At 62.4% G+C, this 16,337-nt stretch overlaps 1 protein-coding gene across 2 annotated transcripts; it reads right to left on the minus strand.

The window, feature by feature from the left end:
- Positions 1-85: 85 nt before the first annotated feature.
- Positions 86-13,872, minus strand: BAP1 (BRCA1 associated protein 1). 2 transcript variants are annotated; one of them, XM_035546943.1, is made up of 17 exons: positions 13,749-13,872; positions 11,424-11,453; positions 11,268-11,322; positions 10,398-10,530; positions 9,705-9,824; positions 9,162-9,223; positions 8,940-9,082; positions 7,970-8,048; positions 6,588-6,711; positions 6,130-6,247; positions 5,512-5,699; positions 4,668-4,801; positions 3,413-3,885; positions 3,164-3,324; positions 2,365-2,457; positions 1,826-1,898; positions 86-1,624 (listed from the first exon to the last, which is right to left on the minus strand). In XM_035546943.1, the coding sequence occupies exons 1-17, from the start codon at positions 13,783-13,785 to the stop codon at positions 1,491-1,493; spliced, it is 2,157 nt and encodes a 718-aa protein (XP_035402836.1). In that variant the 5' UTR covers positions 13,786-13,872; the 3' UTR covers positions 86-1,490. The 2 variants fall into 2 exon arrangements, with proteins under 2 accessions (XP_035402836.1, XP_035402837.1); XM_035546944.1 differs by having other exon boundaries at positions 3,218-3,324; positions 13,749-13,846.
- Positions 13,873-16,337: the final 2,465 nt, after the last annotated feature.

Here is a 16,337-nt window from a genome sequence, read left to right on the forward strand (position 1 = left end):
TGCCAGTTTGTCAAAAACAGAGCAGTGGACCCAGCTCTAGTACTCACAGGTGCCTCACCCTTCCCTCACACCCCACTCCCTTGGATAGCTGTTACAGGATAGCTTTATTCCTTCAGACAGATCCATTATGTACAGCACTTGGTATTAGATACAGCAAGAAGTAGAAGGATTTTCTTTCCTTCAACAAATAATAAAAAAAAAGAGTTTCATTCCACAGTGAAGATCTGTACAAATTTTCACGTTTGGCAAATTCAGTCCTCTCCGGTGTCTGTTCCCCTTGTCCCCATCTCAGCTCCTCCTGCCTTCACCTCAGGGGAGAGGCACCAGCCTCTGGCTTCTGAGATTTCTGCCAGGCTGCTGAGGATGGGGGAGAAAACCACGTGCAGGAGCGCTGATAGGGCTGGTAGGCAGGCTGTGCCAGTGTGCTGCAGTACGAACCAGGGTGTTGCCCACACCAGCAAGCTCTCGGGTAGCAAGCAGTGAGCGGCTTGGGCAGGAGAAGCAGCTTCGGGCTCCCCTCAGTTTCTGCCTGCCACTGAAGCTCCCTTTGCGCCTTGGGTATTACGCTGTCACCTCTTCCCGCGCTGAAAGGCTCCATCAAGGGCACTAGGCAACTCCAGAGCCGGCTTCCACCCCAGCACCAAGCCCCACAGCACCAAGGCCAACCTGGGACAAGGCCTGGAGCAACCCTGTGTGACCCAAAGGCACTGGCCAGGGCCACGGAGCTGGTCCCTAGGAGAGCAGCTGTGGAAGCAGGGCCCTCCAGCACCCCCACTGGGCCGGGGACAAGGCCCCACTCCAGGGCTGAGCCCACCCACAGGGGCAATGCCAGAGGGGGAGCCTGGCTGTGTGGGCAGGTGGCACTGCCATCCCTGGAGCATCAGCCAGCTCGGGGAACTGGGCAGCACAGAGCTGTGTTCACGCAGGCCAGCCGTGCTGGAGAAGAGCTCTGTCCAGGAGCCACCACCTTGCTCAGCAACAGCCAAAGTGTGGATCAGAACCAGAAAATAAATTTTGTAAAGGGAGGGAGAGGAACAGGAAACAGACGTGACTGTCTTGGGGAAGCGCAGAGCTGAAGGCCTGCACACACAGGAGGACGCAAGCCACAGCCAGCTGCGGCCAGCACAGCCTCACACCAGCATCGCCGGTGTCCCCCCACCGGGCCCACCACTACCAGGTGGGCTCTTCCCCTCCTGCCGCAGTCCTCAGCCACGGCACAGAGACACAGGCCCAGGGCGTCTGCGCGTGGCCACGGCCCAGTCTGGCAGCTCAGGCTCGCCTGTTGCTTTAGGGTCTCTCCTTGAGACAAGGCATTTCTGCCTTTCACAACTCAGGCTCAGAGGAAAACCCAATTTCTGTTTGTCCCGAGGCTCCACTTCAGCCAAGGGCTTCTCACTAGGGTCCCTCTTCCTCGGGCAAAGGGTAAGATACATCCAAGTGCCACTGCCCAAAGCCCCAAGGGCCAGTTCCTCACAATCTTGACCCCAAGGCTACTGACGCTTGGCTTTATATGGACGGGAGCGTTTCCGGCGGTCGGGCTTCCTCTGCTTGTGGAGACGGCCGATGCTGACTCCCTGCCGCCTGCGGACGGAGATGTTCTGCTCCACGAGACTTGCCAGCATGCCTGCAGGGACAGAGGCAGCAAAGGTGCTGTAACGCAGTGCTGCAAACGGCCACCACGCGCTGGAGAGGGTGCTGGGTGCTGGCATTGCTGACGCCAGAGCACAGCCCTCCCTCTCACCCGAAGCCCATGGAGCTCCCTGCAGCTCAGTGCCGGGAGGTCCCAGGCTGAACCCGAACCCCACGCTCTGTTTCCACATCTCACCTTCCTGGGCCAGCATGGAGATGAAGGTACAGATGAACTCATCGTAGTTGTGGGTCCTCCTCTGGTCATCAATCTACAAATAGAATGCAAGTTCATACGTAACTACAGATGGGGCAGGGAGAAAGGAGAGCACACGGGGCCAAGAACCGGTGTAGTACCTGGCCCAGCCCCAGGCTGAGGGGAACAGAGCAGGAAGGGTCTCAGCCCCCAGCCCAGCGCACAAGAAGGCACAGGAGGAACCCTGCCAGGCCTCCAGGCACAGAGGTGCCCACCCTTCCTCCTAGCAGTGCTGATGCTCAGCAGTGTCCCAGCTGCACAGCTCCTCCGCCCTCCTCCAGCCCGGGCTGCCCAGGGGCCTCAATCTGCCCCAGCAGGAGCGCTCCCGTACCTGGCTGCTTGGTAACGGAAAGAGACCTCAGATGCTCCCATCGCTCTTGTCAGCTGAACCACCCTCCCTCCACTTTGACATAAGCTTGACCACAGATGGAAGCCTTCAGGGAGCTAAATCAGCAACACAAGTGATCCAGCAACAAACACACCTTGAATTTCTTCCTCTTCTCCACCTCTTCCTTCAGGCAGGCCTCGTAGTTTGCAATCTCTGCCTCCACACACTTCAGCAGTGCCAGCAGCTCCTGACAGGACCAAGCAGAGCAAACGTGAGCAGACGGACCCCGTGCCTGCCAGCACGCAGCCCTAGAGCTGCAGGGGTGAGCTGGGGGTGTTCCTCTCTGTGCTAGGATTCACCAAAACAAAAAAACACTTGCCAGAGGGGAGAAAAAAATTTTTTTAAAAATTGCATTTCATCATAGGGAACATCCGGGTCAGGATAATCAATCAGCTGGTGCTAAGGCCAGCCACAGGTGAGCTGTTGTTCACAGGCGTATTCTGCCTGAGCCCAGCCCTGGTTCTTTGCACTAACACAGCTTGAGGATTTCCCTTCTGAGTAAAACAGAAGACATGTTTCCAGGCAGCTATCCTGCAGGGAGACCTCCGTGTGCTCGTGCTGCCCAAGCCTGGTCCTGTTGCTGGCTAGGGGGCAGAGACAGGCAATAAAGTTACAGCAGGCTGGGAGCTGGGGTGCCAAGGGACCTGGGCAGGGTCTCAGCAGGGTCCCAAAGTAGAGCACGGAGAACATCTCAACTGCAGGAAGCAGCGGCTCTCCCCACTGCCAACACAGGCGTCCCAAGACAATACAAGGCACAAAACCTGCACTGCCCTGTGCCTCAAGGCACAGCTGCGGCAGCACGATGTGTGGTTCGGTCACTGCCAGTGCTGCTGCGTCTCTGGGCGAGCACAGGGGGCTCCATGTTCCTAGGGCTGTCGCAGCACAAAACTCACCTTGGGAGAATACTTTTCCCCCCCAGGGTGATCACTGGTCCTGCCAAGTCCCACCTTCTCTTTGCTGTCACTGGCCTCACTGCCCTCCTTCTCTTCCAGTTTGATGGCAACCTGGGCCTCTTCACCGGGTTTGATGGACGAGGGGGAGCTTTTCCCCCCATCTGCGCGCAGGGGAAAAGCGTTAGGAGCCATAGCGAAGGACACAGCCCCATCACCCCAGGGCACCCCCCAGGGACAGCGGGCACCTACCTGCAACAGCCAGCGGGCAAAACACGCCGTCCTCTGTGAGGTGCAGCAGCCCAGAGCTGATGATGGGCCCCAGGTCCCTGACGGCCCGGTTGTAGCGCATGCAGTCAATGCGCAGCAGACCGTCCTCCTCGCCGAAGAGGACCTTGGAGATGTGGGAGGTGACGGGGCTGGAGGGGCGGGTGGGGTTGGCCGAGCGGATGGGAGAGCGCAGCGGGGAGTTGAAGGCGCTGCCGATCTCGGAGGCGGTGTCTGTGCTCTCGTTGCTGGGGGTGGGAGAGGGCTGGGAGTGAGTGACAACCGCCACGGCAGCTCCACCGCTGCTCGTCTTGATGGACAGGGGGATGGAGAGATCCTTCTGCGACTCTTTCAGCTTCTCGGCCAGGACGTTGATGGTGTTCGGCTGGAGGACAGAGAGCTGGCCATCCGCAGCCCCGGCTGCATGCTCTTGCTTTACTTGCCCTTTCCTTTTGTACCTGCCCAGGGATGCAGAAGGGAAGGTGAAGCTGGGGGGAAGGAGCTGGGGGGCCCAGCTGCAGCTGTACAGGCACTGCCAGCCCCACACTCAGCACCTGAGGCCACGTCCTAGGACGAAGCGAGGCCTGGAACATTTCTAGGTTGCTCTCCTTGCCACCAGCATCTCTGGCAGCAGCCCACCCCACCAAGCTGCTCAGCTGCAGGTACCCCTACAGAGGGGGTGAAAAAATGAAGCCCCCCAAGCAGAGCACACCACACGTCCTCAACCACCGGGCACCCTGATGCGCAGCTGACACCCTCTGCCCAAAAAGCACGGCAATTTATCAGCCATGAGGTGACCTTCCCCAGATCGAGCTCCACCACCCACACGGCAACCAGAAAAGCCCTAGGAGAAAGAAAAGAAAAGCTGGGCAGGCTATGAAGGAGCCCCCCAGTGCTGGCCCATTCATTTTGTCCAGGAATGTTTGGAGAAGGGGGGAAGCAGAGAAGCCCCAGATACACAGTTACTCAGGGCAGCCAAAATTCAGAGTTGATTATGAAGAGCAACAGAAGGGTTTCACAAAATCCAAGGAGTGAACAGTAAAATGCCAGGCAAACTAAAAAACAGTCCGAATTGCACACACGTTACGGTCACAGAGTGTAACATACTGCAACAGAGCTAATCATGCTCAGGAAAGAGATCTGGAAGTCACTGCAGGCAGTCCTGCGACGGTCAGCACCCCACAGAGCCAGGCACAAAGATAAGCCTCCCTCTGTCCCCTGCCTCAGCTCGAGCCGTTACCTGATGGCTGAGTTGGTGTTACGAACTTCCTCTTCCTCATCATCGTCATAGTCATCCTCATCATCCGAGTACTGCTGGTGCTGTCGGACTGGGACCCGGCTGCGACCCACTCCTGCCGCAAGATCTTCCTCCTCCTGCAAAATACCATCACTGACAGCCTGCTGACAGCTGGGCGAGGAGGAAGAGCCCCGTGGACAGGAACTCTTGTGTACGCTTGCTCAGCTGGAAATCGCTGCCCATGTGCCCCTGAAGAACAGCTGCCCCCCGTGCAACTGCTCTGGCCGCGAGCTTGTCTGCAGTACTTCTGGGTCTAGCTCGGTGCAGAGCAGGACCTGGACACGGAGTGTCAGCAGCCAGGAGACACCCGAGCTCACAGTTTGGGTCCATTTAAGCACTGCTGGCTTGCGTGTACCCAGGTCAGCAGCAGAAAAGGGAGCTGGGCTCTGTCCTTTGCCACCCCACACCCCTCAACCCAGATCCTCCCCAGTCCTCCAACAGCAGCTCCTGGATGTGGTTCCCATGGGAAGCTCCTTCCTCTGCACTTCGCTCACACAGACTTCATGCTCAAGCCAACTGTTTGTCCCTGCCCAGCCCCCTTCACGCCAAAACCGATGTTCCCCCGCAATGCAGTGATTCCCACCAACTAAGCGACCCACGTTAAAGCCAACCTCTTTTGTCGGGTCATTTTTTACCCTCCGCCCTTCCAGCCTGAGGAGCACGAGGGCAGGCACACTGCGAGGCAGGGAAAGGGCCGAGACCTGCTCAGCAACAATCCCCTGGAGGTGGGGGACTCGAAGCGGAAGGCCAGCAGCACCCCTGACTGGAGCCTGGAGCTCCAACCCACCTGCATGGGGGATTTGGCGTAGTTGTGATTATCCAGGAAGGCTGGCAACCTCTGCATGATGGGGTTGGGGTTTGCTGGAGGCGCCCCGTTGATGGTGCTTGCTGACGTCTTCACCACTGGCTTGGATCGGGTGGGTGGGCTCTGTGTGGCCGCAGGGTGGCCCTGGCTCGTGGGCTCATCAGTGCTCTCTGCAACACAAGCACCGCGCAGCCTCTCACATCCACTGCTGGTTACTCAGTGTCCTCTGCCACCCCTCTCCTGTCCCACGTAACAGAAGAGCTCATATGCTCCACCAGACCATGAGCAGAGCATCACAGCCACTTCCCATTCCGCTTCCAGCCGTCACAAGTGTCCCCAAACCTAAGCCCTCCCCCTTTTCAAGCTCCCTTTCCCTCCAACACTCCTCCCAGGCACTCAAGCATCTACAGCAGACCTGGTCAGCCATATCCCAGCACCCTGCACACGGAGCTGGGGTCGGAGAAAAAAAAACAAACAAAGCCAACCACAGAAGTTTCTCAAGCTCCAGGTCAGCCAGACACCATCACCAGCCTGTGCCAAGACGTGCTCGCTTCATAGCAGGCCATGCTAGCTTGCAACACCCCTGGCACAGGGGCCTACCTGGATGGGTGCTCTCTGGAGTCACGGTCTTGCTGCTGGCTGGCTTTGCCTCTTCGGTAGGCTGAGATTCCTGAGACTTCTGGGTCTGGATCAGCTCAGGCTGAGTGACTCGGATAAGCTTGAAGGCAAATGATAGACCAGAAGTGAGTACTGGACCAGGGTGACCCAAACCACACTGCTCCCACTAGGGCATCACCGAAGGACAATTTGCGAGGGCAAGCCAACCTCTGAGCACCCACGCACACAATCAACCACCAACTTTATGGATAACCTCCCAGGTGAGCAGCAAAAGGGCAAGCAGCAACAAGGATATCTCCTCTTCCCAGAGGAGGTCTCACGAAAAGAAAAAACAAACAAAAAAGAACCATGCAGGGTCCCTACAGCACAGCGAGATCCCCTGATAGCAGAGCCTGTTACCATCTGAACCTTGTACTCCCTCGGGACCTGGGCCCTCCTACCTGCTGCAAGGCCTCCAGCACAGTCTGGCGGTTCATCTTCAGGATGTGAAGCTTGGACTCATACTTCATCCTCCGATCGGGCACTACTGCCATCAGGTTGAACCGGATGTCGTGGTACGGCTCCCTGCAGGGAGTCAGGGCACACATCACACTTGCTGACCCCTGCGGTACTCCGCTAGCTCCTGGCCTCCAACAAGACCGTGCCTCTGACCACCACCCTCTGAACCTGGCTGTTCAGCCAGGCTTCAAACCACCTCGCTGCCTGCTCCTCTAAAACCATAATGCATCTTCTTCTCTACGGGAATCTCCTGGGAGACAGATCAAAAGCCTTGCTGAAGTCAAGGCAGAGAATATCCACGTCTCTTCCCTCATCCAAAAGCTTCCCTCATCTACAAGCCAGTCATCCCATCACAGGAGGATACCCGGCAGGTCAGGCACGACTGCGCCGTGGGGTACTCCACGCTGACTACCTCTGATCACCTTCCTGTCATTCACGTGGCTGGAAATGGTTTCCAGGATGAGCTGTCCCATCACAGTTCCAGGGGTCCAGGTAAGGCTGACTGGCCTGCAGTTCCCTGGGCCCTCCCTCTGACCTTCTTGAAGACAGAAGTGACAATTGCTTTCCTCCAGTCCCCAAATCTCTCCCCCAGCTGCCGAGATCAGTACCTGCCCTCCAGCAGACACCGGGAGGGCCGAAGTGCCCCGTGAGGACCAAGGCCTGGGAACATGAGGCTACTTCTGGCTGTCTGGGGAAGGCCTCATCCGCTTGTCTTCCTGGTTAGGCAGCCCACAGCTGACACCCGCTGCGATGCCACCCATACCCATCTCCTCTCTAATCCTGTCCCTCGAGATCTCAGCTGCCTCATGACCCACCCCCCGGCAGAGCTCCCTGCGCTCCAACCGCTCCCCTCATCGTTTCTGCCCGTCCCGCAGAGCCCGTCCCTCTCCACCGCAGCACTCCGGTCACGCAAGCCACCCCACCACACCTCCACGATCCCAACAAGTCCGCAGCCCTGCAGCTGCGCACAGATCTCTACTTCCTCGTGTTTCCTCCCCACGCTGCAGGCAGCGGCGTTCAGATTTCTGCCCACATCAGGAGGCCCGGCCCAGGACCAGCAGCCCCATTCTCTCTCCCACGGACTTCAGCAAACAGGGACCTGACGCGGCCACTCCTGTCCTGCACGGCGCTTCGCAGGGACTGCGCCGCACAGAGCGCAGCTCCTCTGCACGCTCCAGGGCAGGGGCAGGGAAAGGGAACAGGCAGTGCACCCGCACCCCTCCCAGGCAACGGTCTCCCCCCCCACAACTCATCAGAGACCAGCAGAAACGAGCCAGGGGCAGCGGAGGTGGAGCCAGAGCCTGCAGCAGGGCTGGGACATTACCCTGCAGTGGCCAGGCCGATGCGCTCCATGATCACTCTCCTGGCCTTGTCTGTCCATTCTTCATCGTCAGCCCACGGCCCTGGAGTAAGGCAGAGCGAGAATTAGCAGCGCAGGCCGAGGCTCCCGCTTCAGACTCAGAACGGCAACAGGCAGGGACGCTGCCGCTCCCACCAGGCAGTCTCACGGCTCCCTTGCAGGGAACAAGAGACCCAGTCGAGAAGGGGGCCAGGGGCCAGAAGGACCAACCACACTGCCAGCACCACGCAGCCCACACGCGGAACACCCTGCCCCTGTCTGCTGAACGGAAACCGTTCCTTATCTGCAGGGCTGCAAGGTGGATTGGGAACCCTATCGAACGCACGGAATTCACAGGCTCTGCACTCACAAAGTCCAAGGAAATCCCAGCTCTGGAGCTTAGACCTCGCCTGGCACTGCATCTGCTGCTGTCCTTAAGAAACCCAAGCAGGTTTCTCTAAGTGGGTGCCTTACAAAAGGGCCTGAGAAACAGAAGCAAAGCCCTAGCAGGGCTAAGCAAGCGTCTGAAAGACAGAACGGAGCAGTCAGATTGTAAGAGGAGCAACCCAAGCAGTGCTGCTGGGATCTCTGTTGGGGACCTCAGGCCTCAGCATGCAGCAGTGATTTGGCACAGGGGGTGGGCAAGGAGGGGACAGGTTCTGCTCGTGACGCCACATCGCAGAGCTGCAGAAGGACCTCACGGCCCTGAGCAACTGTGGAGGAAAACGGCACGGCTGGAAAAAAGCAATGCGATGCACTTAGAAATAATTGTTTTTCTACACGCAGGCTCTGACACAGAGGCTCCAAAAGGAGCTATCAAAACTCAGGACAAACCTGGGAGCCGCTGGAATGATTCTCCACAGAGCCCAGCTAACGCTCACTGACAATGAAAAACAACACAGACGCGGACAGGCCAGGGTGTCCCTTCAACAAGCGGTGGCAGGCAGGTTCTTACCGTGGTCGATGGGATAGACCTTCAGCCCGTCCAGCTCGAACAGCCGTCCCTTGATGGGGACGTAGCTGACAAAGTGAAAAGCCTCCATGGTTCGCACAGCGCTGATGCCGTTCTGCTTCTCCGGCAGGTGCCGTGGCTCTGGTCTGCGAGGGCGAGAGAGGCAGGAGGTCAGCGGGGAGCCCGCTCCAGCGGAACCGAGCTGCGAGAGGCATCCCCGCTCACCTGGCATGGCTGTTGTGGGCCTTGGCCAGCTCAGGGGCATTGCCGATGGCATAGCCTTTACTCTGCAGCGAAGAGCAGGAGAGGGAAACAACGGAGAAGCGGTAAGAAAATAATAAAATACTCCACCCACCAGCTCCCCGCTCCCTCCGTCCACACGCAGGGTTTTAAGAACAGCTTCCAGCAGCTCGTAACCGTGCTCTGCTGAGTTACAAGGTAAAGACCCGTGACGAGAGGAACACGCAACTGCCAAGGAGACGTGAGGGGGATTACAGCTGTGGAGAGCACAGACTTCGAGCTAGGTCTGAAGGCAGGAGTGCATCTGAGCACAGACTTCGAGCACGTCTGGGCTAGGGAGCAACACAGCAGAAGACGCTCCCTGCCTCCCAGCCGAAGTGACCAGCGTGTGGTGGGAAGGTCCAGGAGAAGAGGCGATGCTCAGGCAGCCACGAAGGGCTGCGGAGAAGCCAGCTCGCCAAAGCACGGTCCTCAGGGGAGCAGGAGAGGGCCACAGCAGCGCACAGCCCTGCACACCTCTGCCCCTACCTCAGGGCTGAATCCTTTGGTGAAATCCTTCATGCGACTCAGCGTGGGGCCCAGGTCAACATTGTTGCAGTTCAGGAGGACGCTCAGCAGGGCATGGGTGGCACAGGAATTGGGGATCAGCTGGGGGGGCGACACAAGGGCCTCTCAACAGCAGGAACAGCGCAACTGTTTGACGACCCCCCCCCCCCCGTCACCAATAACCAAAGCAAAGCAGCGACGCGAGAACCGCTCGTAGCGCAGCGACCTGAGGTACAGCTGGTCTCTCGGAGGGGCAGAGGAGATCGGCCTCCTTCAGCAGGCCCCACCGTGCCCCTGTGGGCACCTGCTGGCAGCGCGGGCCCCAGGCAGGCTCTCAGCCCTCCCTGGGTCCCTCCAACCTGTGGCTCAGGGCAGAGACTCCCGGGAAGGAGAAGCAGCCCGCAGGAACGGTGAAAGCAGCGCAGCCGCTCGGTGCTGCGCTGCCTCCTCCCGAGCAGCCAGCGGGGTCTCCGCAGCACTCCACGCCCTGCAGAGACGCTGTGCTGCCACCGAGACCGCTCGGCCGCTCCCCGGAGCTCTGAAGGCACCCCCAAATCCCCAGCGCCAGGCTGGCATCTCCTCCTTCCCCACCCGCAGCTCCTTTTGCCTCACCGCCCAGGGGAGATCGTGCCGCCAGCCCGCCCTGAGGCGCCGCGGGGGCTGCCCCCAGCCTACCTGGTGAGCAAAGAACATGTTATTAACGATGTCATCGTCGATCACCGACGTCTCATCCACCAGGGTAGAGACCTTGCGGCGCGACCGGCGCTCCTCGATCCACTTGAACAGGAAGATGAAGCCGTACACAGGGCTGCGGGGAGGAGTCAGCGACTGCACCGCGCTGGGCAGAGCACACCGGTGGGGCTGCTCCGCCCGGAGCCGCGGCCGTTGTCTCACCCGGCAGAGAGGCAGGGAAAGCAGAACCACCAGCCACGTCTCGCTGGAAGCGACCACCCCTGCCACGAGCCCCCCGCTACCCAGGGCACCCCCCTAAACTGATGCTCTGGACAACGGCAAGCTTGAAAAGTTTTCAGGTTTGACAGGTCTTATGAGGCTCACGACAGAAATAGGAGGAGAGATCCACCTCTGGGCACTCGCTGCCTTCCAGAACAGCGCCTGGCCACCAAACAATCCCTTCTTTTATAAATACCTGGTACTCCTTTTCAAAAGGAGACCGGCCCGCAGCCTTTAAGAAACTCACGAAGCCATTTCAAAGCACCGAGACGGGGAGAAATCCCCCACTCCAGGCACGCAGGCTTGACACCGGACCTCTCCACGGGGCAGAGGGATTAATCCCTGAAGGCTGCCCCGCACGAGGTCTTGCTCTGTGCATTTTTGTGCCTGGGGCCAACCTGCCATCACGGCCTGCAGTGCCAACCGGGTTAGCACAAGAGCACGAGCCCGCCCGCCCCAAGGCTCCTGGCTGTCAGCGCTGACCTCTGGGACCGACGGCCTCGCGCGCGCCCTTCCCAGCGCCTGGCGAGGAGCTCCCAGGCCCACGGACGCATTTTGCTTAACAAAACCCCCGCTTTCAAGCCTGTGACTTACCCCTGGCACTTGCTCTGCAGATCGTAAATCTCCTCAACCTGCACCCCCTTGACCCCTGGAAACAAAGGGCAGAAGCTGGTACCAAGGCTACCAAGGAAGGGCGAGAGGCAGCATCAAGCAAGAAGCCAGCTTCCCAGGAGGGCGTCTTGGACTCACCAAAATCTTCGACCAGGAGCGTGAAGAGACCTGGAAAGGGACAAAACCCAAAGGTTACTTCTGGCCAAAAAACACCGCGCAGAGCACAGAGGGGGCCGCCACCAGCCCAGGGAGGGCACGCACGGTCCCAGGCCCCGGCGCAGCCAGAGGAGTGGCCCGAGGGCCAAAAGACTCATCGGCTTCTTCCTCTCTCTCCCGGGGTCCACATCCACCCCCAGCGACTGCGACACCCCCCACCACAGAGGGGCTGGCGGGTGACACGGGGACAAGGGGAGGATGACCAGGCACCAGCGACCGAGCAGGAGCCTCCACTGCGGTGCCACGGCGAAGGCGCTCGGCCCGGCTCTCAGGCACTTCCCCCTGCACGCAGGGTGAGCGAGCTCGGGACTGGAATAACAAACCTGCGTCCTGAAACGGGCTGCTGAAAGCTGGCAGTAAGGATTCAAGTGTGAGACACAGCCGTACACGCAGAGGATTTAAGGAACCCGATGTGAGCGGTTTAACCGAGAAGGGAGGACCCTGGGGGCTTCACCACCAAAGCTAAAAGTCACTAAAGCAGGGAGAAAGTTCCTGAGAGCAAAAACACCTCCGGTAATTTAGCCGAAGGACTCGCACTCGCATTCAGGAGCTATGAGATGAAACCTGAAGTATTTTCAGCGGGAGGTAGCGCACTACTGAAACGACACACCTCAAAGCGGCGACACCTCCTCGCCCTGCAAAGCTTTTGGGCCCGGCCCCGGCGCCTGCCTGCAGCAAACCCAACGGGACGCAGCCAGGAAGCTGCAGCACGGACCCCGGCAGCCGGCTCGGGTCTGATCTGCCGTCACCAGCGGGCGTCCGCACCCGAAACTCGCGGAGCAGGGCTCAGCCGTGGGGCAGAAACAGCCGGCGTGCAGCTCGCTGTAAGGAGCCGGTGGGGAGGATTCCCTCGCAAGAAAACAGCCTCCCCTGCCACGTGCCAGGGTCCCGCTTTTGGCATCACGCGATGAAGAAGACGGGAACGATCTGGGCTATTGCTAAGCGTCAGCAAACGGGTAAAGACCAGGAGAACTTCGGCTGACAGGAGACCTACAGCACGCAGAACCCTCTGCTGAGCGCAGCCAAGGCGAACGCCGTGCAGGTAGCCTGGTTCCATCACCTACGAGCTCGGCGATCCACGCGGAGCTCCCCACTGCACCCTCCCGTAGGATCGGCTCACACCCGGCCGCAGCAGCCTGAAGGCCCCGGCGCGACACCCAGCTCGGATCCCAGCTCACGGATCCGACGCCGGCACCGCACCGGCGGCCGCTCGGCCACAGCGGGAAGGGGCAGGCACACACACGCACACACACACACACGCACACGCACCGTGCCGGGCTCCTCGGCACCTTCCCTGGGGAGACGGCGTTCTCCCCCCGCCTGCCCGCAGCCACACGCGCGGGGTGTAGGAGCCACCTCGCAAGCCCCGGTCACCTGCGAGGCTGGGGGCAGCCTCCAGCTGCGGCAGGAGGCACCAAGGCCCCCCCCAGCTCACACGAGTCGCCCGCTCCCCTCTTTGAGGCCGTTTCGCGGTGCACCGACGAGCGCCGGCGGCGTCCCACACCCCACGGCCGCGGCACACCCCGGCTGCGCCCCCGCGGAGCCCCCCGGGCTCGGAGCCCCCCCGAGGCGCCCCGACAGCACCCAGGCCCTGCCTCCCGCCTCCCACCTCCCCCCCCCCCAGCCCCGCTGCGCCTCCCCCACTCCCTGAGCCGATCGGGGCCTGGCGGTGCTTCCACCCCCAAACAGCCCCCCACACCCCCTCACAGCCCCCACACACACAGCCCCCCCTCACAGCCCCCCCCACACCCCTCACAGCCCCCCCACACCCCTCACAGCCCCCCCACACCCCCCAAACAGCCTCCCCAGCCCCCAACCCACACACACACACCCAACCCCTCACAGCCCCCCCAACCCCCAAACAGCCCCCACACACCCCCCACACACCCCCCACAGCCCCCGCACACCCTCCTCACAGCCCCCGCACCCCCCTCACGCACACACACAGCCCCTCACAGCCCCCCCCCCCACAGCCCCCTCAACCCCCCCCTCACAGCCCCCCCTCACGGCCCCCACTCCCCTCACAGCCCCCTCACAGCCCCCCCATAGCCCCCCCCCACACACACCAGCCCCTCACAGCCCCCCTACCCCCCAAACAGACCCCACGCAGCCCACACGCAGCCCCCTCAACCCCCCCCTCAGAGCCCCCCCACCCCTCACAGCCCCCCCCCCACTCCCCTCACAGCCCCCCCGACCCCTCCCCGCCCCTCAGAGCCCCCCCCCCCCCCAGCCCCCCCGCTCCCTCACCGGGGTCGCTCTCGAGCTCCAGCCAGCCCTTATTCATCTTCCCGCGGCCCGGCCCGCGCCGCCATGTCCCGTCCGGCCCCGCCGCCGCCGCCCGGCCCCGCTCCGGGCCCCTCCGGCCCCGCGCGTCAGCACCGCGCGCCGCTGCGTGACGTCACCGCGCCGCCGCCGCCGCCGCCGGGCTCGGGAGGCGGCGCCACGAAAGTCCCGAGGCGGTGGCGGCCGCGGGCGGCCCAGGCCGCGGCGGGGCCCGGCGCTTCCCCCGCCTCCGTCCTCCCCTCTCCTCCCCGGCCTCTCGGGGGCTTTCGTGCGGCGGAGCCGGGGCTGGGCACCGCGGCGCCGGGCCCTGCGGCCCGGGGCGGGGCGGCCGGCGGGGCCGCGGCCTACGGTGTGGGCCTAGGCCTCGGCACTGCCCGCTGGGGCAGCGTGGGGCGGGGACCCCGGGGCAGCCCCTCACGGACGTTCGGGGGAAATGAGCCCCACGCAGGGCTCGGCCCCACGCAGGTCTGAGTCCCACAGCTCAGCCCCGCAGTTCAGCCCCACGCAGGTCTGGGTCTCACAGCTCGGTCTCACAGGTGGCTCGGCCCCACGCACGGCTCAGCCCCACGCAGGTCTGAGTCCCACAGCTCAGCCCCACGCAGGTCTGAGTCCCACAGCTCAGCCCCACGCAGGTCTGAGTCCCACAGCTCAGCCCCGCAGTTCAGACCCACGCAGGTCTGAGTCTCACAGCTCGGCCCCACAGGTGGCTCGGCCCCACGCACGGCTCGGCCCCACACAGGTCTGAGTCCCACAGCTCAGCCCCACGCAGGTCTGAGTCCCACGGCTCAGCCCCACGCAGGTCTGAGTCCCACGGCTCAGCCCCACACAGGTCTGAGTCCCACGGCTCAGCCCCACGCAGGTCTGAGTCCCACAGCTCTGCCCCACGCAGGTCTGAGTCCCACAGCTCTGCCCCACGCAGGTCTGAGTCCCACAGCTCAGCCCCACGCAGGTCTGAGTCCCACAGCTCAGCCCCACGCAGGTCTGAGTCCCACAGCTCAGCCCCACGCAGGTCTGAGTCCCACAGCTCGGCCCCACGCAGGTCTGAGTCCCACAGCTCGGCCCCACGCAGGTCTGAGTCCCACAGCTCGGCCCCACGCAGGTCTGAGTCCCACAGCTCGGCCCCACGCAGGTCTGAGTCCCACAGCTCGGCCCCACGCAGGTCTGAGTCCCACAGCTCGGCCCCACGCAGGTCTGAGTCCCACGGCTCTGCCCCACGCAGGTCTGAGTCCCACGGCTCAGCCCCACGCAGGTCTGAGTCCCACGGCTCAGCCCCACGCAGGTCTGAGTCCCACAGCTCGGCCCCACGCAGGTCTGAGTCCCACAGCTCGGCCCCACGCAGGTCTGAGTCCCACAGCTCGGCCCCACGCAGGTCTGAGTCCCACAGCTCGGCCCCACGCAGATCTGAGTCCCACAGCTCGGCCCCACGCAGGTCTGAGTCCCACAGCTCGGCCCCACGCAGGTCTGAGTCCCACAGCTCGGCCCCACGCAGGTCTGAGTCCCACAGCTCAGCCCCACGCAGGTCTGAGTCCCACAGCTCGGCCCCACGCAGGTCTGAGTCCCACAGCTCGGCCCCACGCAGGTCTGAGTCCCACAGCTCGGCCCCACGCAGGTCTGAGTCCCACAGCTCGGCCCCACGCAGGTCTGAGTCCCACAGCTCGGCCCCACGCAGATCTGAGTCCCACAGCTCGGCCCCACGCAGGTCTGAGTCCCACAGCTCGGCCCCACGCAGGTCTGAGTCCCACAGCTCGGCCCCACGCAGGTCTGAGTCCCACGGCTCTGCCCCACGCAGGTCTGAGTCCCACGGCTCAGCCCCACGCAGGTCTGAGTCCCACGGCTCAGCCCCACGCAGGTCTGAGTCCCACAGCTCAGCCCCACGCAGGTCTGAGTCCCACAGCTCAGCCCCACGCAGGTCTGAGTCCCACGGCTCAGCCCCACGCAGGTCTGAGTCCCACAGCTCAGCCCCACGCAGGTCTGAGTCCCACAGCTCTGCCCCACGCAGGTCTGAGTCCCACAGCTCAGCCCCACGCAGGTCTGAGTCCCACAGCTCGGCCCCACGCAGGTCTGAGTCCCACGGCTCAGCCCCACGCAGGTCTGAGTCGCACAGCTCAGCCCCACGCAGGTCTGAGTCCCACAGCTCAGCCCCACGCAGATCTGAGTCCCACGGCTCAGCCCCACACAGGTCTGAGTCCCACAGCTCAGCCCCACGCAGGTCTGAGTCCCACAGCTCAGCCCCGCAGTTCAGACCCACGCAGGTCTGAGTCTCACAGCTCGGCCCCACAGGTGGCTCGGCCCCACGCACGGCTCGGCCCCACGCAGGTCTGAGTCCCACAGCTCAGCCCCACGCAGGTCTGAGTCCCACGGCTCAGCCCCACACAGGTCTGAGTCCCACAGCTCAGCCCCACGCAGGTCTGAGTCCCACGGCTCAGCCCCACGCAGGTCTGAGTCCCACAGCTCAGCCCCACGCAGGTCTGAGTCCCACAGCTCAGCCCCACGCAGGTCTGAGTCCCACGGCTCAGCCCCACACAGGTCTGAGTCCCACAGCTCAGCCCCACG

Source organism: Cygnus atratus, chromosome 10 (assembly GCF_013377495.2).
Source record: "Cygnus atratus isolate AKBS03 ecotype Queensland, Australia chromosome 10, CAtr_DNAZoo_HiC_assembly, whole genome shotgun sequence".
Classification (NCBI taxonomy): domain Eukaryota; kingdom Metazoa; phylum Chordata; class Aves; order Anseriformes; family Anatidae; genus Cygnus; species Cygnus atratus.

Coding starts and splice junctions, on each gene's coding strand:
- BAP1 (XM_035546943.1), bottom strand. CDS start 13,785: ATGAATAAGGGCTGGCTGGAGCTCGAGAGCGACCCCG. Junction 11,454..13,748: donor GGAGCTCGAGAGCGACCCCG/GTGAGGGAGCGG, acceptor GTCCCTTTCCAG/GTCTCTTCACGCTCCTGGTC. Junction 8,049..8,939: donor GGTCTATCCCATCGACCACG/GTAAGAACCTGC, acceptor GCCTTACTCCAG/GGCCGTGGGCTGACGATGAA.